At 42.5% G+C, this 25656-nt stretch overlaps 1 protein-coding gene across 2 annotated transcripts in view; it reads left to right on the top strand.

Annotated features, from left to right (window-relative positions):
* LOC104327596 (transmembrane protein 132B) overlaps positions 1-25656 on the top strand; it is a 259693-nt gene that overhangs the window by 97829 nt on the left and 136208 nt on the right. For both annotated transcript variants that reach the window (XM_075434871.1, XM_075434869.1), the window contains exon 3: positions 11817-11957. In XM_075434871.1, coding sequence (XP_075290986.1) covers positions 11817-11957 — 141 coding nt within the window. The remainder of the gene's footprint in view (positions 1-11816; positions 11958-25656) is intronic.

The raw sequence follows: 25656 nt of genomic DNA, 5'->3' as shown, positions 1-25656 counted from the left end.
CAGAATGATGTTTTGACCAGATCTGCAAAGCTGGGACTTGGAGCTTCAGGGTGTCTAGAGGGGAAAAACTGTCTCCTGTTCTTCAGGGTTAGAAATATTGCAGGCCAATCCAGCAAGCCATTGCTTTGGCATTGGCCGTTTGTGCGGCTTTCTCTGGATTTTGTTGCAGTAGGTTGTGGACCCAGACAGCCTCTGCTGCACAGTCCTTGTCAGCTGTGCTTGGAGGAGATAAAAAGCTTGGGGCTTGCAAAATCCTTGCCAAATCTGCTGAGATCCAGAGGGAGGTTCAAAGGGTAGGTGGTGAAAGCTCAATCTACCTGCAGAAAGTCCTCAAAAAGCTTCTGAGAAGCATCACCCTAAGAAACCAAACTGAGGCTGTCAAAGATAAAAGCCTGTTGGGACAGTGGCCAAAGGGCTGACTAGGGCTCACCTGAGCACCAGAGTGGGATAATTTCACTGTGAAGTGCTTACTCTCTAGGAGAATCTGGGAAAGTTGCCTGCAGCTGGGAAAAAATCTTACAGTAGAGGAAGCAGAATGGAAAAACAGAGGGAAAGAAAGTCTTTGATGGTTTATCCCAGCTGGAGAGCTGGTTCTCATCAGAATTCACACGTTATTAGCCTGCTTGGTGGTCATTGGTGCCCGGACTACAAACCACATAATCATAATGCTCCCTAATGTTTTCACTAGCAGCAGAAAAATGCTTTTTTTGCTGTAATATATGGTGCCACCTTTTCAAGAAAAGTACTGGCCTGAGCGATGCTGGAAATTGAATTCCATCTTGTGGAAAGGGAGATTATTTCTTGAGCTTTCCTTATTCACCGTCCTAGCACATGCTGCTCAAGGTAAAGGTGCACTCCAAGATGATTGATTGGCAAGCGCGAGAGGACTGCTGTTCCATGTGACAAGGATATAAAGAACGATATTTTTATTTTTTGACAGGGAAGGGGAAATGGCATTACTAGCAATATTCAGCAATGTACTCTGCAGCCCCAGTTAGCTCTGCATATTTTATGGCATCCATTTTCTTTCTTCGATTAAACAACATAAAACCCCATAAAATAATCCAATAAAAGCAACAACTACTAGTTCAGGCAAAGTTCTTGTGGCCTTTTTAATTCTGGAAGGATTTTCATTGCTGTGCTTTTTTTCCTCTTCCCTCTAACGCTGTCCCTTGTGCTCAGGTCAGTGTCTCCTTGCCACAGCCTGGGGAGAGTTCCGAATAACAACCCTTTCTCTGCTGCTTTTTTATGCAGAGTACTGAGCAAGAGTGGAAAAATGTATGATAGAGCCTCTAAAGACCACTTCATGCTGAAAAGCAATAGTTGGGTGTGTCAAGGGTTGGGGCTCGTTTCAGTAGAAGTTAGAGGTGAATACGTTTCAGAAATCTGCTCTTTTTAATGTTCTTTTCTTGTCTATTTTTTTTGCTGTGCAGTTTTAAGCAATTTTTTAGGTAAAGTTGACCGTTACTGAGTGACCTCTTGCTTTTAGCCTCATCTCCTAAGAGGAAGAGACATAGAATAGTTTGGATGGGAAGGGACTTTTAAAGGCCATCTAGTCCCAGCTCCTTGCCACAAGCAGGGCCATCTTCAACTGGATCAGGTTGCTCAGAGCCCCATCCAACCTGGCCTTGAATGTTTCCAGGGATGGGGCATCTGCCACCTCTCTGGGCAACCTGTGCCAGGGTTTCACCACCCTCATTGTAAAAAATTTCTTCTTTATATCGAGTCTAAATCTCCCCTCTTTTAGTTTAAAACCATTACCCCTTGTCCTATCACAACAGGCCCTGCTAAAAGATGTTCCCATCTTTCTTATAAGCCCCCTTTAAGCACTGGAAGGCTGCTCTGAGGTCTCCCTGGAGCCTTCTCTTCTCCAGGCTGAACAACCCCAACTCTGGCAGCCTTTCTTCATAGGAGAGGTGCTCCAGCCCTCTGTCATGTCAATGCGTTTTCAGCCCATCAACCTCACTGCTGGTCTTCTCCCTTGTACTTTTTAAACCGTTGAAGGAGGTATATTAGCTGTGTGAAAGTCACGGTGAGACCCCATTCAGTGCATGCAGACTGCCTCTGTTACGTACTTCTTCTGGCCAGACTACACATGCTGTCTCAAGACTAGCCACAGACTGGCTACTACTGGCCTCTTCTGGGCATCTGCCAGTTGGGGGATTTGCTGTCACAACCTGCCCTGAGCTGAGGGATTGTGCCACCAACAGCCTGATGGATACAACAAACGCCGGGGTTGATGGTAGTACTCAGCAGCAACCCAGGGCAGTTTTTCTGATCTAAGGCATGTACATTGATGTCTGTTAAAAGATAATTAATTATATTAGTTTGAATTGTATTTAATAAACTTTCTTCTTACAGGAAATGCGTGATTCTCCAAGGTTCTGGGCAAATTTTAGCTACAGTAATGGACGATTTTAAATGCTGTAAGCCCCCATCCAGTGTTGACCAAGACAGTGCTATGGAGCTCATTATCTACTTTTGCAGGGAGAGGGATGGAAAGTTTTAACTTTGTTGTTGTTTAGGTGCTTCCAGAAACTGTGACCTTCAGGGCTTTTTTTTTTTACTTCTAGAGGTAGAAAAATGACCCCTTTTTAAAAATTCTTTGTCTCCCAGGAGGCCTGAACTCTATTCAGACTGAAAACATTTTTGTAGTGCTGATTTCTGAAAGGAGCCTTTCAATAAAAGGAAACCTGTAAGTATCTTTGTCTTTGCAGGAGGAAACCTCTGACTTTCTTTGATTTTTTTCATTACAGTTTTCAAAGCTGTGTTTCTGCATGATTGCAAGAATTCCAAGTTCAAATACTTTGGACACCTTCAGACTTGGTAATGGATTTTCTCCTGCACTTCTAGGCTTTAAGAAAGAGTTTCATCTATTATAGTATTGCATTGGTTTCAAGGTAAAGGACAAAGTCTGAGTGTTTTAGATCTTTCAGAGAAAGGTTGAAGAGACTGAGCAGGCTTTGATTTTTGTTCTGTAGACATGTGTTACAGAAAACCACTCCAGCATTTTACCTCTTCCCTTTACAGAGGAGGTACACCACAGATTGTTGTGTTGGAGGAAAGAGGGCACATACTTCAATTCTTGGAGATGTCTAAGGGTGCATGACAGCAGGCACTCTTGAGCTCTTTGAATAATGATCAACACATCATAACTCAGTTAAGTGAACGGAGGCAATGGAAGAAAGGAGAATATTTCTCCTCTTTCGCGGGAGGCAGAGGTCTGAGCTGGTTGTGCATCCTAATGAGAAAGGGATGTTAGGAGTTGTTTGGTAGCAAGAGGATCATTTAGAGTTAGAAAAAGACCTGCTGTCTCCTTTTGATCAATAGTAATAATCATTATTTCATGCTTATTGGATGCTTTGAAAGTGTAAAGTGTCAAGTGAGTTCTAGGAATTGTGTATTTATTTGCGAGTTATGGGCAGTGCATCCTGCCCTCCAGGCAGGCAAGGGACAGAGGACCTGATCTGCTTCCCGGTGCTGGTGTAGCTGGAGTCACTGGAACCATGCTAGTGGGGTGCTGGGGTCGGCAACCCAAACATCAGGCCTGTTCTCCTGGTGTGAAGAGTTTGCTGGAATTTAAGAGCTTTCAGCACAGTCTGGAGCCACATTGGCTTATACCGTAATTAAAGTAATTTGTATGTCAAAGGCACAACAATGTTTTCAGGTGGACTCAAATTTTAGCTTTTAGTTTTATTAAGAAAATGCTAATTGCTACAGAACCCTTTGACCTGCGGTTCTAAGTACCTACTGGTAAATTACAGAAATATATTGAAATACAATATCTGTACAATTTTAAATATACAAATGCACAGTGTCTCCATAGAAATAGCAATTTTTTTTCTCCTTGGATGTATTTCTGATCTAAGGTGAGTAAACATCCTCATTCCCATTTTGCAGTTGCCCAGACAGTTAAATGGTTAATAAACTGTCATAAGTCAATAGAATTGGACCCGATGTCTCCTGCCCCAGTGCCTGGCAACCCTTTTTCTCCCAGAGGGACAGAATTCCACTGTTGATGTATTTCCAAGAAAGGATTGTTCACTGTGGGAGGTGACTTTTTCATCTCATGTTACATGTTCAGAATCTCTCAGGTTTCCATAGCAGTGTTAGAAACCCATATAAACAGGTCTGGTTTGTGACAGGAATAAATAAGAATAAAAATGAATAACTTTAATTTCAAGCCAATTAAGATGTCTTTCTGCTGTTATTTTTTAAGCTCTATTTGCTTACCTGAGTGAGAGAGCAAGCGGATTGAAAAGTGGAGTTTCTGCTGAAATATGAAGATGAAATCTTAAAATATCTTCTTTTTTAATAAAAAATTGGCAAAAATCAGGACTTTTCCATTGGATAGGGAAATACAACATAATGCTAGACTGCTTTGAAGACGTTCATATACTTTATGCTGGTTTTGTGAGTGTAGTCTTATGCCTAGAAAATGTTTCTGAGACACCTCCCCCTTCCAAAAAATCCATAAGGGGTAACACCTCCTTTTCTGACCTTGCTTCACAAATGTGAAATTTTAACTTTTCGGTATTAAAGAACTGCTGTAAAATTCATCAGTCTCTGGTGATTCAGATCAGCTGAGGATCTCTCCTAAAATGTTTAGACTTTCTTAGGAAAAATGGGGAGGCTCTTGAGAAAATCTGCTGCACTTTTTTAGAGCAGTTATATGTACAGTTTGATGAAAAGGAGGAGGGAGGACTTTTTGTAAAATACTCCCCCCATCATCATCATCTCCTGTTTTTCATCCTGCCTTATTTCGATCATGCTTCTGTAAAAGCTTCCTCAAAATCACAAGCCATCATACTCAAGGGTATGTTGTGTTAATTTGTCTTCCCTAATAGTTAATTTATCACATGGAAAGCACTTTACTGTCAGAATCCAAATTAAAATCCTGTTTACTCTTTTCATTATTCAAAATCCAATATGCTAGTGAGCTTGATGCTTAGCATATTTTGAAACACTTGGTGGGCTGAAAAAAAGATAGGTTGATAGCTTCACCTTTTTGGGTAGAAGAGAGGTAATTATATCATTCTAAATCTTTAGCATTGATCCCCTCCACGATTTCACAGGGTTTTCTGTTCTCTGAGTGGTTGGGCTTTGTTCGTGTTAGCCACCGTGTCTGTTGAGCAGCTTTGTTCCTGTCTTGCATTGCGCCGGTCATCGTACCTATGTGATCTGCTTCGTCCTACCCGGTGCTTTGACTTTCTTCCTTGAGTGCGTGTTGGATAGAGATATTCTGATATACGACAGTAATAACTGCTTTCATAGAAACTGCATCCCCAAATGCTTGGCAGGGTTAAATAAGACAGCTACAAAAGGTTATATAAAAATAACAGATGCAGAGAGAAATTGAGGTGCACTGGAGGGACGGAAAGGCAAATTTCCTGGTGCGGTGTAAAGGTGAGAGCGAGCTGAGGTCAGGAGATGCTGAAAGGGCGTTTGTATGGGGTGAGTGGCAGCTGGGAAAGCTTTGGCCCTGCAGTGGGGAGGTGTTTCAGGGGGAAACAGGGCCGAGGCAGGCAGAGCACAGCAGATCCATGTCTTGTTTTGAAAGCAAATTTGGGCCAATTATGTATTGGATTTGCAATGAAGGGGCAGTCACTGGAATAGTTTTTAGCATGGGTGAAATGCAGAGGTCAAATCTTAAGTAAAACTCCAGTTGACTCTGGAAGTTGCTGCCTCTATCTCTATAATATTGAGGTGTCTTTATCCCCCAAGGCAAACATGATTTTTTTTTCCCCACCATGAGTTCCTGCCTTGTTTCACTGGCAACAGCTATGGCCACTGGGTTCATACCACAGCCATGCTGAGTTTTTTTACCTCCCAGCACCATTACTCAAAAGCTTTTTCTTGGGGTTTTGTTTTGTATGATTGCCCTCCGTTCCATATTGCCATCTGCCTGCCGTCTACCTACACCTCTCCACAGGGCTTTGCAGGCTGCTTCTTTTACTTTGCAGTAAAGCAGCATATTATTTGTGATTCTACACTTGTGACCTTTTGGAGAGGGCTTGGAGCTTTGCAGGATCTTTGTATATTTTGATGTCTATTTTACATGCTAAGAAAGATAACTTTACTTATAGTGACATTAATAAGGAATCACAGAAACAAACACAGCTGGCCCAGCGTCGCTATTTTAGGGAGAATTTGATGGGGAAGTAGTTCAAACATAAATCTGTGACAAGTCTTTTAAACTATAAAAGAACAAAGAAGTAAAGTTCTTGGAAAAATACTTTAGAAAATAAACACTTGCTTAGCTTGTGAAGGTTTACAGCCTGATCCCCTGAGTTGCAGTAAATCTGACTTCCATAAGGGGTGAGGCTGTGCAGGAGGATTATCTGCTAGGTGGGCCACTCTGACATCACACGTGCTGCAAGACCACAGCAGCAGAAGGCGTGTTTGCCCACAGGTTGGTCTCATGTGGGCGTTGCAGGACTCGCTCTCTGTTAGTAGTGGGTCTACAGTAGGAGCAGGAGAGCTGGGTGGGTTTGTGGTGAAGATACCAAAATACTGCTTGGCAGCTTGAGGCATAATTCCTGGTTTTGCCATGTGTTTTCTGGGTGACTTTTCATCGCCTCATTTGCTTCATATTTCTGGATTATCCGCAGAGAGTTTTGGTCATGAAGCTTCGGAAGACGCGAAGGAGAGGGGTGGTGCCTCTCCAGGGGGGAGCTCTGGTCCCACCTCAGCCCTCCATCTGCTATAACAGTGTTTCCCAAACGGTTTTGCTTTCATACGCTCACACCAGTGAACTCCTGACTGTCTGCGCCTCCCTCCCAAACGCCATGGAGTGTACTTGGATGTGGCAGCTGTGAATCCCGTACCCTCTTCTCCTGATGTCTCCCAGCAAACTCCACTTGCTTCCTCCTGCTATACAAGGATGCTTCTGTTCTTTCCTATACAGAAACATTGCCCATCTCACAGCCCAGAAGTCCCCAGATGTTATGTCTGCATTCAGTGATTATTTTAATTTATCGTGCTTGGCTTAATGTATCTTAAAACACATGTATTTTAACTAGAAGCTCCCCAGGGACCTTGTTCAGAACTAATTGCTTGCTGTTTGTGCAATTCTTCAAATATGTAAAATGCTCTGTGAGGGCTCAGAATTACTCAGCTCTGCTCTGGTTTGGTCTGAAAGATGGGTAGGGGTGTCTGGCTGAAGTGTAAGCCTGGGAATTGGGATGTATCGACCCTGTTCCTGGCTCTGCAGAGACAGTATAATTTTAGGCAAGTTAACTAAACTGGCCTACAGCTTGGATTTCCTGTAAGGGAAGGATAATGATTATATTTTTAATTGGGCTAAAAATGCATGTTGAAGGGCTGAATACAGAAATGGTTGGAAATTACAAATGAAATTTATTATCGTAACTGATATTATTAGCACGTCATTGAGAGTGAATTTAGCTCAGATTATGTTTTCCCCCATAATGGGGGTGGGGGGAGAGATAAGAGTGTTTCTAAAATAGCTCTGAATAAAGTCTTTTTTCTCGTCATTTTTAGCATTTTCCATCTGCTGTGAGCACATTCCTGTTTTATTTCGTAAATATCTTTTCCTTCTGTTTCTATTTTAAAGTTCCTTTTGCCAAGATTTTACTTCCCAATTACTGCTGCCGTGAGCGTTGCTGGGGGCGCGTTGCAAGCAAGCATTTACCTTTCAGATTTTGTGGTTAATTGACTGGGAGGCAGTGGAAGTCCCTGCACCACTTCCGCTAAGTGGTCAGATGTTTCAATCCCTCTTGCAGCCCTCCAGTTCCTTTCCAGCCCTAGTGATTACTTGTACCTTCTCCTTTCCTTCTGTTGTAATAGCTGAAAGAAGGGGTTTAGAGCAGCCAGATTCATGGGGCCGCATACATTTAAGGCTGGAATTGCATTTTAAAATAGTTTCTGGTCATTCCAAGCTGGCGGGCTGGGGACGCTTCTGCTGGCCTGCTCCATTCAGTCTATCATGTTTCCATCTTTATATTCCACAGTAAATGGAGGACACACTTCAGGGAAAAAACACTGCCAGGGATACCAAATGTGTTTTGCAGTCTAAATTGAAAGCAGCAGCTTCTGTTCGACATTTATAGCTGAAGAGGGCTAAATCCACTCGTGAAACCGTTGCTTCGTTGGTTCCCTGTTCTGAATAGCTTTGATGTTTTGCTCCCACCCCCAGCTGCCCCCTCTTAAGATCTTATGGGCCTAGGTGTCACGAAAGGCAGTGCTTGAGGATTCCGGTTGGGTTTCCTCCACCCCTAGAGAAGAGAGTATCATGAAGAAGTGGTGATCACCTCCTTTGTGATACAGGCTGTAAAGTGGGGGCCCTGCTGCAGGCTAACTTCTGGTGAGCTCATTCAATATTCCTCTGTCTCATTTACATCTCTGCTAATTGCGTTGTCAAAATGCCACATACGTGGTAATGTTTTAAAGGCGGGCAAATGCTTTTTAACAGGACAGTTTTCTGTCTGAAAATTCTGGTTTTCAGAAAGCAAGTATTTCATGGAAATGAAATGTCAATTTTGCCAAGTTTCTAATTGGCTGTCATGTTTTGTTCCTTTTTTCCTTGTTTTTTCATTTCACAATTATCTTTATAAAGAAGGAATTAAGCCATCGTGGTGGTAATGGTTACTTCCTGGGTCATGCTTCTGTGAAATAGTTCAGTAGATTGTTTCCATGTTTTCAAGCCCAGAGACGGCAGAGTTCTTGTCAGGTGGTGAATTTAAAAGACATCAGATTTTTCTCAAGCAATTCTATTTATCCTTATAGCTCCCTTGGAGTTGGAAGAGCAGCACTTCCCAGTATTTTATGGGTGGGGAAGGGAAGTATAAGGAGACTAAATGATCCACCCAAGCTTATAATTGAAGCCTGGCACAGAGCAGGGCAATAAAGCCAGTGCCTGGGCTCACACCCTAGCCATTCACCGTCCTTTCTCCAGTTAATGTCAGCTCTGGTAGGAGTTTCTTATTCTTTTTCAAAGCTTCAGTCCCCAACACTTACAACAGTTTTTCTGCCTGTGGAGTTTGGGGGCAGATTTAAAGATATGAATCACTTATCTGAAGAATAGTAGGTTCAAACCTCACATATGTAGGCTGGTTTAATTTGAATTTCTTGACTTTTCCTGAGTGAGAAGCTGAATTCAGTTTCTTCCTTCTTTCAACCTTCCTGGCTCTACTGATATCCAAAAATGAAAAATGACATCTTGTCTCAGCCCACCAGAGCAGATGCATTGCAGGGGATTAGACTGGAAATCTTCCTAAAATGCAGCGTTCTGAGATGTTTTTGGAAAACGTAGCTGGGGAGCAGAGTATGCGATGTTCACTTGATGCTAACCCAGCAAGACGGTAGATGTGCAGCAAGCGAAAGCTGTAGGCACAGTCAACGAGACAGGATTGCCAAAAAGCAGAAGGCCTCCTGTTAAGGGGCAGTGCCCTGAAGGAGAAGCCAAGCGGTGAGCCAACAGGACAGGCATCGGGAGAGTCTCATCTCCTGTCCAGACAGGCAAAAGCATCTCGTAGCTGTATTCAGATACAAGAAATGGCAAAGCTGCCTGGCTGAGGGAGGTAGAGATGGCTGAGGGGCTTGCCCCAAGAGGGATGCCAGTATTTTGGGGTGCAGTGTGTCTGGAGAGGTTGGAACAGGTGGGCACACAGATAGATGTGGTTATTTGAGGTTCTTGCATCCTTACCCCTACGCTGTGTGGGGACCACTGGTGGACATAAAAAAGGAGCAGCAGCTTCAGCTTCCATGAAGAAGGTTGCTGTGCAGAGGTCCTGGATGGTTAAAGCCTGCAGGGAACTGTATGGTGCTGCTTTTCATCATCGCTAGGGTAAACCGACCTGCTAGATCCGGATCAGAGTAGAAGAAAGTACATGCTGCAGAGTGAAGATACCCGTAGTGCAAAAACTGTATAGGAGGATGTAATGAGCTTCTGACAGATGGAAAAAGGCTGATGAATCCTGAAATCATGGGTGAAATCCAGCTGTCCTGCCCCCTGCGCCCAGCATCTCCTGCTGTTCAATTAACCTTTAAGTAACCAGGGCTTTGACTTGGGTGGAAAGTTGGGTTAGAGGTTTCCAGGCATGTTGTCAAGAAAAAACATGGGAAATTGAGGGGGTGGTGGGAAGAGAAATTTGTTAAAAAAGATAATTTTGGCTGGAAAAGAGAAAATAGAAAAAGTGGTGGGGTTTTTGGTGGTTTGCTAGGGTTTTTAGGTTTTGGGTGTGTTTTGGGTGTGTTTTTTTTTTTTGTTTTTTTTTTTTTTGGTCAGGCCCTAATGATTCTTTTTCAAGAGTGGTGGACTAAGTCTAATGAAAAAAATTATTGAATCCGTTGCTGAAGGCTTAATTCTCTATCTCATGTAAATTACAAGTCAGTCTGAAATGAAGCCATGTAGGTGTCTTGCAGGAGTGATTTGGTCCAGTGTAATTACTGCAGAATAAATGAATGTTCTTCTGAAAAAGGAAGAGATGATAGGAAAGGGGCACATAAGCTTTGAGGCATGTTGTTTGGAGATACGAATGTCTGTAGAGAAACATGAAGGAGACAATTAGAAAAATATCAAGTGAAATTCTCTCCTTACAGGAAACATTTTTTTATCGGATTGGTTATGCCAGGCATGAATTTGGCACATCGAGTCAGTAAAGCCTTACAGGCAAAAATAAGGATATCGTAAAAGCAGGATGAATCAATTCCTTCTCAGAGGAAAAGACCACCCATTGAGTCTTCAAGTTACTTTGATCCAAACCCATGAACTCAGCTAGAACTTAAAGGAAATTCTTAACGGTGTAACATGAGCACCAGCTGTCCACCAGGCATCAGGGCAAATCCGTCACGATTCACTGTTAAGTAACGCTTTGTGTCTCAGCAGCGCTGTTTCATTCCACCATACAACTAAGAGGTCCCTCTTGGCTTTGCTTTTAATTAATTAAGCCACAGTGGTGGCGGACGTGGCGCTGCAGCAGTTGCTTTCTGCCTAATTGTTCTCCAGGCATGTTTGCAGCACTCCTGTCGAAATCCCAGGCTTGTTTCAGGAGTCAAGCTGCACAAATGAAGTCCCTGCTACTAAAAGCAGTTTGTTTCCTGTTCCTTGGCAATCTGTTCGTAACGCTGAGCCCCACCAGAGCATGGACTTTTTTTTTAAGCAAATTTTTTTTGAGGCCAAAAAATAGTGACATTTACCAAGTACGGAACTGCTTTCAGACTCTAGCGGTGCTTAGGAAATGAAGGTTTTCCATGTCAGCATAATATTGTTTCCAGCAGCAAGATTTTGACGTGCCCTGTTTGATAGATCCCAGTACAATGGCATCATTATTTTCATTCCTCAGTTGTGGATCTAGCATAACGTATTCCTTCTCTATCCTTCCTGTGTTATGGTCTTGGAGCAGTGAAACACATTTTTTCCATGCAGATAGCCCTAGTATTAAAAGACACCTTGCTCCCAAAGGTTTACAAGCAGGAGGATGTATTTTATATCACAGTGCTCTGATCCTCCATCTTAAACCAAAGGAAAGACAACAAATTAAATCAACTTATGCTTAGTCACATCTGTTTCATTTGTATCAAACTGGTGCCACTGAAGCAGAAAGCATTCTTATTCTCTCCACATTGTTCAAGCTGAAAATTAACTGACTTTGCACATAATGAAACTCATACTTCATCTCTTTACCGTCATTGGACCTGTTTTATATTTTTAAAAGCAGAGTGACTTACAGGTGCAACCTATCAGTCTGCTACTAATGGAACAGGGAACATTGCCTTTCATATTCCCTGTTTACCTCTCTGGATTTATTTGTAGGAGGTCTGTAACTAAAGCAGTCTCTGTCATTCCCCAACAGAATTAGGACAGCTCCAGGTGTGAAGATCACAGACATCCGAGTCATCGATGCAGACCAGTGGGGCGTCCAAGAGGAGACGGACAGCGCGAGGACCACTGCCACGCTCACATGTGTGCACAACGACCCAAACGCGGAGAACAGGTAAGTCGCGGAGTGCTTTTGTGCATTAACCCTTGCTAAAACGCTGAGAGAGACGTACAATAGCCTCCTTTAAGGAGTCGTATTGCTCATTTAATAGCAGAAGTTCTTCCTCCTCAGCCTCCTTGGGAAAGCTAAAGGTGATCTGGTGAGATCTTTTTTCCTTTAGTTTCACTTCTGAGCTTTGGAAATAAATGATCTAATTAAACTGGAGGCAGCCAGCTAGTCCTGGCTCACATCTGCTTTTCATGCACCTTCAGGGCAGCAGGAGAGTTCCAGTTGCCAAAGAGCCAACAGAAAGAGATGGATTAAAATAGAGAAATATGAAGAATAATTGCAAGCAATATAGGACAATGCTGTCTTCTTTATTTGAAAAGCTACGGAAGTAATAGCTATTAAGTGTTATTCATTATTGCTGCAAAACACCCGTGAGTGTCTATGAACTGTCTCACGAATGCTGTGTACGTTTGTTATGGTAATGCTCCCACAAGCTATATCAAAGGTAATGGGAAATTTACATTGTTAGTCAGAATTACGTATTTTACAATACAAGCAATTTCTCTCCATTATCATGCAGTTACTCTACACTTAAAGTACACTGTGTATAAATTTAGCTTGAAATTGTATCATAATTAGGAAATCACAAAACTTTATGTCAAAATTTTTATCTGAGAAGTCTTTTGCATCCATCTTTTCCTGAAAGCTCCTGTAAGTGAGAAAAATGGTTGTTAGTAACTGTTTAGACCTAGGAAGATTGTTGCCAGAGGTTTGAAGTGCAAAGAGAGTTTCGACTCTGTTTAGTTTCTGAGGCTGTGTTTGAGGAACAAATGAAGCCCGTCTGAGTACCTGCAACGCAACTGCTGAGGTGATGGAGTTTGCCTTTAGCAACAGGGATAAACAGGCACGGTTAAGGTGAGAGTCCTCTTGGACAGACAGAACAGGCCTGATGACTGGCAAGGGAAGAGCGCCTGTTTCTCTCCTGTAAAGATGCAGAGTGGAGGCGGATGAGTGGGACGCAGGCATTTGCATTGTAAACTCGTGAAGCGAGGGGAGGGAGGTGATTCCCCGCTCAGTGTCTCTGGTTAAGTCAAGTGCTACAGAGCTTTCTGGCATGAAATGCCAGGCAAACCCTTCAGTTTGCTGTTCCATACACTTTCCCCCCATTTGAAAAAAAAGGCAGAAAAAGCAGAGGGGTGAAGTACCCTCTCATTTCCTGAGCGCATTTGTCAAAGTTGCAATTCTGAGGTTGTGATGTAGGAAATCCAAGCCACCTTCCATGACTGTTTTGCTGGGGTTTCATGGGCCACTGATAAAGCAGCGCTCTGGCAGCTGCATTTGGCGCCGTATGCTTTGCCTCCAAATACTTTGTTCTTCGGCAAGATTTCCCAGTTCCTCCAAAAGCCATTAACGAAGCCAGCGAGTTGCTTTAGTGCGGGGAGAGCTCAGCCAGCAGAGACGCTGGCTCCGAGGGGAACCGTCGCGCTTGTTCTGGAGCTGCACGATGACGTGCGATGGCTCCAGCAGTGAAATCTCCACCCGACTGAGCTCAGGTGGCTGATCCGGGTGGTTGCGCAGTATCTGCTCGCTGCTGAACGTTGCAGTCAGGCTCTTCCGCTAAAACAACTGTGACTTCTGTTCAGAGCGAGGTGGAAAGCCATCAATTTGAAAGCAAAATGCTGAGGTTAAAGGAAAACTTAAGATCATTTGGTGTTACAGAGTAATCTTTCAATTGGAATGAAACAACTGTTTTTTAAAGTTGGACAAACAATAGAATGAACACTGAAACTTCTTGCCTTGTACGTGGTTTCACTAATCCATGAAATTATACCTGTCACAGTAACTTAGCTTTTATTAAAACTGATTTTTGCTTTGTGTTGAACTGTTAAATTGCACAAAAGCAACGAATCTCAAGTTAATTAATACTTTGACCCTTTCCTTTGTGAGATTAGTTTAATATTTTTGGATTAATTAAAATATGCAAATAGAAACTGCTGAAAGATCGTTTCCAGATTTGCAAATATTGTAGTGCTTACAGTAAATATTTAACTTTAATCTTTACTTTAATTTGCCTTTTTGGTCATAATGGTGGCCCTCTTGTTGCTTTTGAAGAATGTTAAGTGTTTATGTGGGGGTTCTGCTGTTTCATTTAAATAAGCAGAGACCTGAACTTGCTGCTGTTAAGGTCAGTGTGGCAAAACTGTCACTAGACCTGATTTATCTGTTCCCCCTTTTAGTAATTCAAGGAGCTTCATTAAAGGCAGTTTATGTATGAGTGAGAGTGCAGGATCAATCTCTTTCATTGCAGAACAGAAGCTATCAGTAAACTAGGATCGTATCTACCTCAGGGGATACAGTTTTTTTTTCTCTCTTGGAAATTATTTCAGTTCTGTTGACTTGCCTGGCATTATGGTGGTAGTAGAGAAGTGGGTAAGCCATGACTGAGCGTCTGAGCCCAGCTGGTTTTCTCTGAGAATCGTAGAATCATAGAATCATGAAGGTTGGAAAAGACCTCTAAGATCATCAAGTCCAACCATCCACCCAACACCCCCATGCCGACTAAACCATATCCCAAAGTGCCACATCTGCACATTTTTTAACACCTCCAGGGATGGGGACTCCACCGCCTCCCTGGAAAGCCTGTTCCAATGCCTGACCACTCTTTCAGTAAAGAAATTTTTCCAAATATTCAATCTAAACCTCCCCTGATGCAACTTGAGGCCATTGCCTCTCATCCTGTCGCTAGATACCTGGGAGAAGAGACCAACACCTTCCTCACTGCAACCTCCTTTCAGGTAGTTGTAGAGATTGTGATAAGGTCTCCTCTCAGCCTCCTTTTCTCCAGACTAAACAGCCCCAGTTCCCTCAGCTGCTCCTCATAAGACTTGTTCTCCTGACGCCTCATGAGCCTCCTTGCCCTTCTCTGGACACGCTCCAGCCCCTCAATGTCCTCCTTGTAGTGAGGGGCCCAAAACTGAACACAGTACTGGAGATGCGGCCTCACCAGTGCCGAGTACAGGGGCATGATTCCCTCCCTACTCCTGCTGGCCACACTATTCCTGATACAAGCCAGGATGCTGTTGGCCTTCTTGGCCACCTGGGCACACTGCTGGCTCACGTTCAGCCGGCTGTCGACCAGCACAGCCGAGTTGAGGAAGAGACGGCTGAGTTTGCTATAGATTTGCAACTGCCCTTGGGCTTTGTGAGGGGGTGGAAAGCCCCGGCAGCCCTGGAAGCCGGCTGGGCTGGCACAGCGTTGGGAGGTTTGGTGAAAGTGAGAAACTCCAGCACGTCACAGCTGCATTTGCTGAAATCTCTGCCTACCCTCCTTGCCCTTAGCTCAGAGAGAGGTCTGTTCTCCACTGCTTTGCACTTCGGTTGCTCTTTCTTCCCCAGTGTGCAACTCTGATAAGAGCCGCCGACAGACACTGCCTGCAAGGAGAACAGTGGCTTTGGACTGTGACATGTTCGTAATCCAGTCTGCGTTCCATTTAACCAGCGTTATCGGCTGGAGCCTTTTCAAATTTGCTTACTTTTCTAATCTTTCTCCTTCTCCCCTCTGCAGTGTTATCGTTATCGTGAGGTTTCCATCTCCATTTCTCACATTTCCTTATGCAAATTGAGTGTTCATTAAAATGCTTTAAATTAAGACCTTTCCTCCTTTCATACAGAGTGCATCATGCCTTTTCTGTGCATTGCTTAAAAAAAAATTCCTTATCACAATGTTTCAGGCAGTTTACATTATATTCTATTAAAAATCCATTTTGTCCAAGGTTGTCACAATTCATAGATTAAAGCTTTCCAGAGTGTGTTTTGTTAGGAATACATTCATAAATTCACCTCTTTAGTAGTCCCATAAGCTTGTATTTAAAACCTCTTTTTGATAATATAGTTGAACAAATAGCATGAAAAGAAGAGATTTATTTTAAATGTACACATACAAGTATATATGCACACATCTATTGTGATCTGTGTGGAGCCTTGCTTTGCCCTTATTGCTGCCATCTCAAAGGATTTTTTTGGTAGCTCATTGAGCGAGGAGATTGATTGTTGCCATCTGCATTTATTCTCCCTCATATTCTCTCCGTGGGGCAGAACTCTCTGAATCTCATTTTGGTAGGGTTAGTTGAAGCAGCACTGTGTTTTGTTTCAAAAAGACACAGTTTCTGCTTCAAGCGCAAATACTCTTGCATTGTTCCTGCAGCTGGGACCCAGCACTTCCGTAGGAAGGGATCTTGATGGATTTCTGCATTGAGCGTGGAGTGCAGCTTGCAAGGAACAGAGGAAGTCAGCGCTAGTGGCTTAGGGAAGAGTTTAGTGCTTTCGACTTCCCCTGCAGAGTAGCTGTGTTTGTGAAGGACTGGGATCCTACCCTGTGGTTTAGGGCTATATGATGAATTATTGCAAAGAAGGCTTTTGAAATACAAGGCCAAAATCTGGGAGTCTGCCAGACACAAATCCTTCATGGTTTCCAGAAAACTGATCCTATTTTTGTAAAGACGATGAAGGCTTTTCCCACTGTATTTGCCAAAAGATGGATTGAGCCTTGCAATTCTTCTGTCCTTTGCACTTTGGAGTTCTCTGGAAGTATCTCAGGAACATGCCACAAATTAGGCTGTAGTAGGACTAGGGCAAGAGGGCTTGAAAAGATGCCCTGAGAGCGTGGTCCATCTTTGGCAAGCTACGGTAGCTCATAACTCAGTGCTGGTATCCAGAGGAATGGGATTTCAGGAACTTTGCCAGAGTGATTTAGCATTTTATAGGATTGGGTTATTTCAAATCATTAGTGAGCAGGAGCTGGGTTTCCATGATGTCATTTGAAAGGCCCCACAATACGACATATTTCATGGTGCTCGGTGTCTCCTTGCTGGAAAGCTGAAGAACAAAAGCTTAATGTGAGCTGGCCTTTGGTTCAGGAGAGATGAGATGGCACAAAAGTAAAAACTTAGGCCAGAGAGCTGCAGCTCTGCTTTGAAAGAGAATATATAGAGATAGTTTCCCTTACTCAGGAAAACTGTCATCAAATTGCACTGGATTATTACCAAAGTGAGGAGAGTCTGATTCTCTGACAAACTAGTACTTTAATCAGAAAGGTTGTATTTACGGTAACTGGCAAAGTTAATATTTATGCTAACTAGACAAGTTAATGAAATTGATTTTACCTGCAGTGCTGAGTATAGTGAGACCAAACTGGTTCTTCTCAATTAGAGATTATTTTATCTCCATGTGTATGTTACAGCTTCCATCTCTCAGGATATCCATCACTGCATAAATTAAATTTGCATGAGGAAGACTCAGAATGCAGAATTAGAGAGGGTGAAATCTTCAGTGGGATTTTTTTCAAGTGTCCTCAGAAGTATTTATTCTGTTTCCTGGAAATTTATATTTTTTTTTTAATTGATGCAGACCAGCTCAACTGTCTGGCATTTGACATCATCTATCTTTAAACTTGAATAAAAAATTAAGATTCTACAGTGATCATTCAATTTCTTTACTATTTTAAGGGGTATTGACGGAATTCAAATAATTTAAATGACTTTATAAAATTATGATTGTAGTCTGTGTGTACCTATATATCTTTAAATCAGGAAAAGCAGTTATTTCATGCGTTTGTGGTTATGCAAATAGATCAACCTATTTTCAAATAATTCACTTCTTTTTCTGTGCTTGGGAATACCCTTTGAACCAGAAATATCACTCAAAATGAAGATGTAGAGTTGGCTGCCAGTTAAGATATGTGCATATATTTATGTAAAGTAAATATGTGTTATTGGAGCTGATGATCAACTGAGCAAAGATGTTGTGTAATTTGATTTTGTTTTAAAGCTGTGACTACATCTCAAAATTAAGAGCTGAGGTTCTCCCCTCTCCTCTCCCTCCTCCCTTTGACAGGCAGCCTCGAGACCCGTGTCCCTTTATTTTCCCCACTACATACTCCAGTCCCCACATCACCGAGGGCAAAAACCAGGTATTCCACCTGGAAGCCCCTGGGTGCCGTGAGGCTTCCTGGCTGTACTCAGCGCTGGCTCTGCCAGATTTGAGCTCTCTCTCACAGCTTTTTGGAGGTGTTTCTGTTGCAGAATGACATACTTGGGTCCTGTGTTGCCTCCAAGCTCATACGCCGTCAAAAAATGTCAGTGTGGTGCAGAGACTCCCGCTGCCTCTGAAACAGAGCCTGCTGTGGTCCTGGTTGTTTGATGAGCTGATTTACTGCAGTGACCTGGCCTTCCAGAGGCTGCGGCTTGGCTGTATCTGGAGTGTCTGTGCTCTTGGTTGGTACAGCACGAGACTTGCTGAAGCTAAAAAGAGGAGTTTGGTTGCTTCTGTAAGATAGTAAGCTTATAAAGATGGGTGGCTATGGCCTGGTGTAGCACACCGCAGTGTGCTGTTAACCACACTGGGGAAGGCATCAGGACATGCAGTGAAACACTTACTGATGTGTTTATTGCCGAAGGAACTTGCTTGGCCCCAGGACACTGAACGTGTAAAGTGCCATCAGCAACAACAGTTGGCTGACAGAAGATCAATTGCATGTGTTGCTTTACACAAAAGAGCAGTAACTGGTACAGGCAGACAGCCTTGCTCGGTATTATTTTAGGCCCATGGAAAGGCAGTGGGCTGGATGCCATGAAGTTCACATAGTACTAAAGTGAATGAGTAAGAGGAGCAGAGGGAGCAAAGAAACACAAGGAGACATGTAAAGCAGACAGGACAGAATAGAGAAGAGCCAAGGAAAAATAGCCGGGGAGATGGGGAAGGGAAAGGTGATAGCTGGCACCCCCTGCAAGGCTGCTCTGATGCAGGGGAAGCAGTCAGACTTCCTTAGAGCCTTTTTACACCATGGAAGCCATCCTTTCATGGAGCCATACTTCAGCCGCTTTGAAAAGGAAGATTTTGAATTAAAAAATAGAGGAGCTTCAGGTGGGGGGAAGAAGTCATAGACTATGTGGTGCAGTGTACTGGCTTGGGTGTTTCCCTTCTATTCTTATGCGCTTGCTGCTTTCCTTAGGTCAGAGGTGTCATGGGCAAAGAAATGTGCTTTGAATGTAGAGTACGCATGGCCTACAGATCCTGCAGGAGTTCATTTGCTGGCCTTTGGCCAGACCCCAAGACAGCACTGTCTCTTGAGCCATTGATGAAGAGGATTTTATCTTTAATGCACTGGTTTTAAGGTTGTGACCTCCATTATGAGTGATGGAGTCTGTTCTGCTTTGTGTAAAGAGTGTTCCAGTGAAGAGCATCCATACACATTTTCAAACATAAATGACTCTATTGAGTCACAAAGAAAACCTGAGTTATAAGAATTTTAACTAACCTTTATTCTTTACATGTATGCCTTTTTGTATAAAGGAACCCAAGCCTGCTTGGAAATGTTTCTGTAAGATAAAAGCACAGACACCTCACAGTAGCTAAGAGAGGACATAAAAAATAATAGACAAATTAATAGCGGTAGGAGGGACAATTTATTGTAGAAAGCTGTGCTTCTGCGATCAAATAGGACAGTATCATTTCTGGAGGAAATTTTTTTTTCCTCCCCCCATTCAAGGCCAAGAACAATGAAATTGTCTGTCCATCTCCTGTTGGGAGCCTAATAGCCTGGTAACCGCATGAATTCTCTCCTGGCTGGCCAGCTCTTTCGAATGGCTGTTTCTTCCTCTTGCTTAGTTAGGCTCACTGCTGCTCTGGTAAAGACTCCGGTAGAGATGGGTCAGAGGGATTACTGACTGGTAGTCCAGATAATTGCTTCCCGGCCCCAGTTCATCAGTCCAAGAAGGTAATGACTTAGTGATTGTTCTTATTCCATCCTTGCTGTGCTGGTATGGTACCTTTATTAGTAAATGAGGATATCTTTTTGAACAAATCTACCTTTGGTAGTTGGAAAAACCTGTTGCACAGCAGGGAACCCTGACAAAATAAATATACTGTTGTCTTGAAAAATTGGAAAATGAGGAATGTCTTGTTGGAAGAACTCGATAGTATTCATCTGTGTTCAGTGGAGTGAGATGATACAATACAAACAGAGGCATGAAAATGACTTAGAAAATTAGCATTTGATAAAGACTCTTAACGTGCCAAACTAGTAGAAAGCTTTGTGTAAATTCAGAGAAATATGCAGAAAATTCTTTCTGACAGCGTTTGTTTAATTGGTATACAGTGAATTGGAAAAATATTTTTTTTATCTTCGAAAAGTTGCATCTTGCTTACAATGTTTCGTTATGCCTCAAAAAATATTTCTACATACCCTGCTAGGTAGATTAGTGTCTGATTACAAACTGTCTCTTTGTACAGGGTAGATATGATGTTACATGAAAAGCTTCAAACTTAGGCTGTGTGTAGCACAGCTTTGTGAGCAAGGGCCCGAGGAGATGAAAGACAGACTGATGAAACGGGAAAGTTCCTTGGGTGTAGAAGGACGTGTGCCAAGAAGTAACATGTCCCTTCTTGCATCCCATCCTCTACCTTTTTGGTAGCAATGGGAACAAAATTATGACAAACACCAGATTTATCATGAGAAGAGGAATATAGAAGTTTGACCACCTGTCATGTGCATGCTCAGTTTTGATCTTTGGCTCAAAAAAAGGAAATTCTGATTCCTTGGTCAACTTGCTTGATAGATCAGGCAGTTGTTTGTCAGCTATGTGTGTAGCTGAAGACTTGCTTTGAGAAGTCTGGTTCCTACTTCTGGAAGTGGTTTGACAGACAAATTTTTGGCTTATAATTTAAGCCCTTTCAATTTTGCTCTCCTTTTTCTATTGGCAGTTTAGGTGGTATAAGGAAAATGGAAGCCGTTTCTTAATACCTGACTTTGCTTTTGAATATAATGTGGGGTTAAAAAGCAAAAAAAAAATCTGTGGAACTCTCTGATCCTCTGGGCTCTTCCTTGGTGGAGCAATGAACATGTGAAGAAGTGGCTTAAGTAAACTCTTTGCAAGTGTGGTCCACAGAACCTGATCCAAAGCCTATTCTGAGTGACATTTCTTTTGAAAGATGAGCCCAATCATTCTGCAATGAGTCTTGTTTTTTAATTTGACCTAATTAGCTTCATTTTGCATATATGATTCCTAGATGTGAATCTTAATATTGGTGTAACAGTTGGGAAAGTTTAATTTCAGGGTAGGGTAGTCTGCGTAATTAGGACTGCAAGAATATAGCAGGGAGGCTGGGAGCACATTTCAAACGCATGCTGATGAGTGAGTGACTGTTCAAACAGTTACTCATCCACTGGTGCTTGCATGCTTTTTCCATATTGGATGCCAAAGGGAGTGATGACAGATTCAAGAGTCAATGAGCTTCTCTGAGTCTCCATCGGTTTACTGTCTGTTATTTCCTGTGCAGTATGTTTTAATGATCATGTGGATGATTGCACGTGAGTTACCACAGGAGGTCCATGACAAAAATCTGTACAACTCTGGAAAATTTCTAAAGCTTTACACAGATAAGTATGGACGTTCCAGCCATGCTTAATTGATAACTTAAGATTGAGTGATAAAGCCCGAGTAAGCATGGCTGCTGAACTCATCGCTCTCATAACGGGTGTGCTGACTCCAGGAACAAAAGCGAATGTGAGTTGCATTTTTGGGTTTTGTTTCTATAATTTAGTCACATTTTGCTCCCTTGATAACTGAGACTTGAAGAAGCCTTTTCTTAGGTGTATGCTAGTCTGAATATCCGGGAAACACAATTCTTAGTCACAGTTCATCTTATACATGCGGGATCTGCACATACTTAGGTATCTGTGCAGCACCTTTAGATACGTAACATCATCTCACTGATGGGAGAGTTTCAGTGAGCCTGATGGAGATTACAGAGGGAGGGAGAAGACAGGATCGAAACCCTTGTGCCACAAAAGCACTACCTGATGTCTTCTGTAAATATTGTACTTACTCATATAGTCCCAGTTGAAAAACCTAGTCTTCTGTCAAACTTATGTCTACATTCAAGGAGCACCTTTATGTAGGATGCCACTTAAGTACATACTCGATTTTAAGTACCTAACTTGGTTCTTTTGATGCCAGGTGTAATGATAAAGGAAATAGTCAGTCAGCAATCAGAGACAGTAATATGCAGAAAATACAAGTCTTGACCGTAAGCCATGTTACATATAATGAGAAGCATTACTGTGTCACACCTGAAGATATCGTGGAAATCAGAAACTGAAATCTTCTGTAGTGCAGAAACTTTTCTGAGTATATTGGAAGTGTTGCTAAGGAATTTGGTTTTGGCAACTGTACACAGAGATTGAAGTACCATAATTGGATTGTTCTTCGTTATGATAGGACTGGAAAAGATTACTGAATGAATGTGAAATTGGGGAGCCGGTATCTGAGGTATGTTTAATTCCCACTTTTACCAGTTTAGGAGTTTGACTTGTAGCAGAGCCTACTGCACACATTTGAATTCCGTTTGAGATGTGTTGACTTGCCTACTTAGCAGCCAGTGCATTGAAGTACAAAAGCTAACAACTCATTTATTAGGCATTTAGCCAAAATTTAAACTCATTTTATTGTTAGGAGGTGCTGTTGCTAGACAGGCAAATATTAAGCGTATTACTTTGATTTATTCAAATTCTCAGTGCCAAATACGTTATAAAATATCCCAGCATTACCTTTGCATAAGTTATTTTTTGCTTTAGTTAGAATTTTTCACTCATTTTACCATTGATATTTCTCACCTGTATTTCTAACTTAAGAAGTTGTAAACTCTTTTAGAATGAGAAAGTTATAATCCCTTTTAAAATGAAGAAGTAAAAATTGACTGATCCTTCTGTCAGTGTCAGCATATGATTTTCTTTTAAGCCTCACTGTCTCCTTGAGAAGAACGTTAAGTCGGAGTTAAGCTAAGAGCCTTCGCACATTCATTAGTGTGATGAATCTGTAAACTGAGACTTTTGCAAGATCCCTGGTCCTCTGGGATGTCCGAAGGATAACCATGTAGAGGTTATACCGCTCCAGAGGGCAGCTGATGCCAGTGCAGAAGGGCCAGAGAGAAAACGGAGCTTCCAGGGAGCTCTAAAACAGACCTTCCAGGGAGCACTGGTAATTGGAAAGCTCTGTGGCAAGAGGCAGAATGCTGGGGGGAGCACATTTGACCATGGTAGCTTCCCCGTTGGAGGGAACAGCTTGCAACAGGACTGCTCACCAGCTCATCTCCCTTGGCCTGTAACAGAAGAGTTACGGCCCCCTTGTCACCTGGCTGAAAATGTAGGACACTTTTTTCTTATGAACTTGGACATACTGCCTTTGGGGACTTGCACCCGGGTACTTGAAAGCGAGCTGTGTTTGTTCTTTCTGTGCAATGTAGTCTATGCGGATTTTCCCAGGATACTTGTTAAGGGGTTTGCTGTGAAATATTGCAGTCATTAAGGCAAATCACTAAACCTTTAGCAAAAAAGCTTTGCTTAAAACCAACTGCCAATAGCTTGATCTCGCAAAGGTTCCTTTTTCTTTTCATTGGTATAATTAATGAACCGGTTTGATGCTTCAGAAGTTCTTGGACTCACTGGGCTCAAAAGCTTGGCAGTTACAAGTCTCCTGAAGAGCTTTGTTGCTGGGGAGTGTTCTTCTGCGCGTGCCATCTAGGTGCTGCATTTTTTGGTTCCTAGCCTGTGCCTAGACTGTGAGCATCCCTGAGCTGAGGACAGGCAAACACAGATCCTCTCTGATGGTCGCTAAGGTTGCGTTAGGCTGGTGTGCAATAGCGGGATGGACAGTGTTGCACTCTTTCTAATCCTCTATTTCCCCATGCTCCTGCAACCCTTATGCATGAGGCTGCCACTGCCAGGCTTCCCCCGACAAATATCCCTGTTGCTGTCAGCTAAGAAGTGTCTGCCTTGCATCACCCCCATGCTTAGAACGTTTTAACTCTTTAGCCAAGGGAGTGCTCAGCATTGCACAGAATTGTTTGGTCTTTTCACAGAATCATGGAATGTTAGGGGTTGGAAGGGACCTCTGTGGGTCATCTGGTCCAACTGAAACCCTCCTTTTCTCTTAGGAGTTTTCAGTGCAGAGGTTTAGCTCTAGAAGTTAGGGACCACAGCAGTGGAGGTATTTGGAGATACGTGTTCCTCTTTCTCTCTCTTAGGCAGTTTTCGTCCCTGCTGGTTTTCTAAATCTGTGACCGGTGTATCTTTTTGTTAGACAAGCGCTCTTCTTAATGGTGTACCATTTAATTTCTCTAGTGACAAGAGGAAGAAATAAGTTATTCCTCTTTTAAAAAAGAGTGATTTAAGTAGGGAATAATGAATGCAAAATGCTGTCATTAAAAATCAGCAGATAAGCTGATGGATCATCTGTCACTCACAAGCCTTGCCATAAAGGAAAAGTAGATAATTTTTTAAAAACTAAAAATGGTAATGATGAGTATGGAACATGTTGACTTTGAATGCCTTAATAATGAGAACTTATTCAGTGAACAACACCTTGCGACTCCCTGCTGGCTAACACATTGCAGGAGAAAATACCTTCTTTCAAGAGCCTTCCAAAAAAGGTGTAGCAGGAGGGATGGAGTGTTTTTGTCTTCCCTGTATTTCACAGCTTTTCTTGTGGCAGATATTAATTCTATATAGTAGCAGCATAGTGGCATGATATTGGATTTGCCACAGTATATACTCAGCTTTTTTGAGTGGGAATCGTGTGTCCACACTGGAAGAGGCGTTTGGGTACCTGCAGTGGGAGGTGCCTGGGCCTGACCTGCCTCTTAAAATGCTTCCAGCTACGATTCACCAGCCCCTCAGTAATTGTGCAATAAAAGTGCGATTTCTCTGTACAGAACATACAGGGACGCTACTGGGGTAGCTCGGATGGATTATCTAAATTAGAGAAACATTAGATGGAGTGAGGTTAATCCAAGTCTTTATGTTGCGGAAACTTTTTGCTTCCCTTTTGATACCATTAAGGAGTTAACCTGTGGGACTTTGTGGGATTCCTCAGCTGGGACTGTTATCTGGGATACAGCAGCTTGTCCCTTCGTTCAAGACATGGCTTAGCTGAGTGATAGCCCTTGGCAAATATTGACTGTTAGTTGAGTGTTGTCCTGATTAACCTAGCCCAAGTTGCTGAAAATGCATTAATTGGGTTTCCCTGTTGCTTCTGTATGAACTTAGTTCAGGGGTAGCAATGGAAAAATAGTGACTTTGGTAGTTTGTAGGTACGAGGCTGGTTTTCCCACATTACAGTTGAGTGCCTTCACCCTTGGGCTGTTGGGGAGATGGATCTTGTAATCCTGCAGTTTTCAGAAGGATGAGATTTTTACCTGGAGTGAAAAGAATATATCTCTTAAAAGCAGTTTTTTAAGGAAAATTGTTTTCATCCTTATTCTCCTTTTCGCTTCTGACATATACTAAACATTATCATTTGATTATGGATTGTCATCCTATTACTGTTGTTTATGAACTGTTTATTAATCAATACTACAGTATTCCAAAAAGTCTTTTCCATCTCTGGCATCTGTGTTAGGTGCTAAGTGCACGTGTAGGACGCTATCTTCAGGAGGTCTCAGTAGGTGCGTACTTGGTTCAGGGCCAGGCTTTCGGAGAGCTCATTACAGAGCCTCAGCTGAAGTTCACAAAGCCAGAGAGTGGCTGTTTTGTATGCGTTTATGTAGTTTTTTAAATGGGGTGCTCGGCTCCTCTGCAGTGTCGCCAGTAATGTAGATATTAAACCGAAAGTTGTTTGGAATTCAGTAATGCTGAAAACTTACCGCTTAC

This window comes from Opisthocomus hoazin, chromosome 13 (assembly GCF_030867145.1).
Source record: "Opisthocomus hoazin isolate bOpiHoa1 chromosome 13, bOpiHoa1.hap1, whole genome shotgun sequence".
NCBI lineage: Eukaryota > Metazoa > Chordata > Aves > Opisthocomiformes > Opisthocomidae > Opisthocomus > Opisthocomus hoazin.
This window is presented reverse-complemented; position numbering and strand designations above follow the sequence as displayed.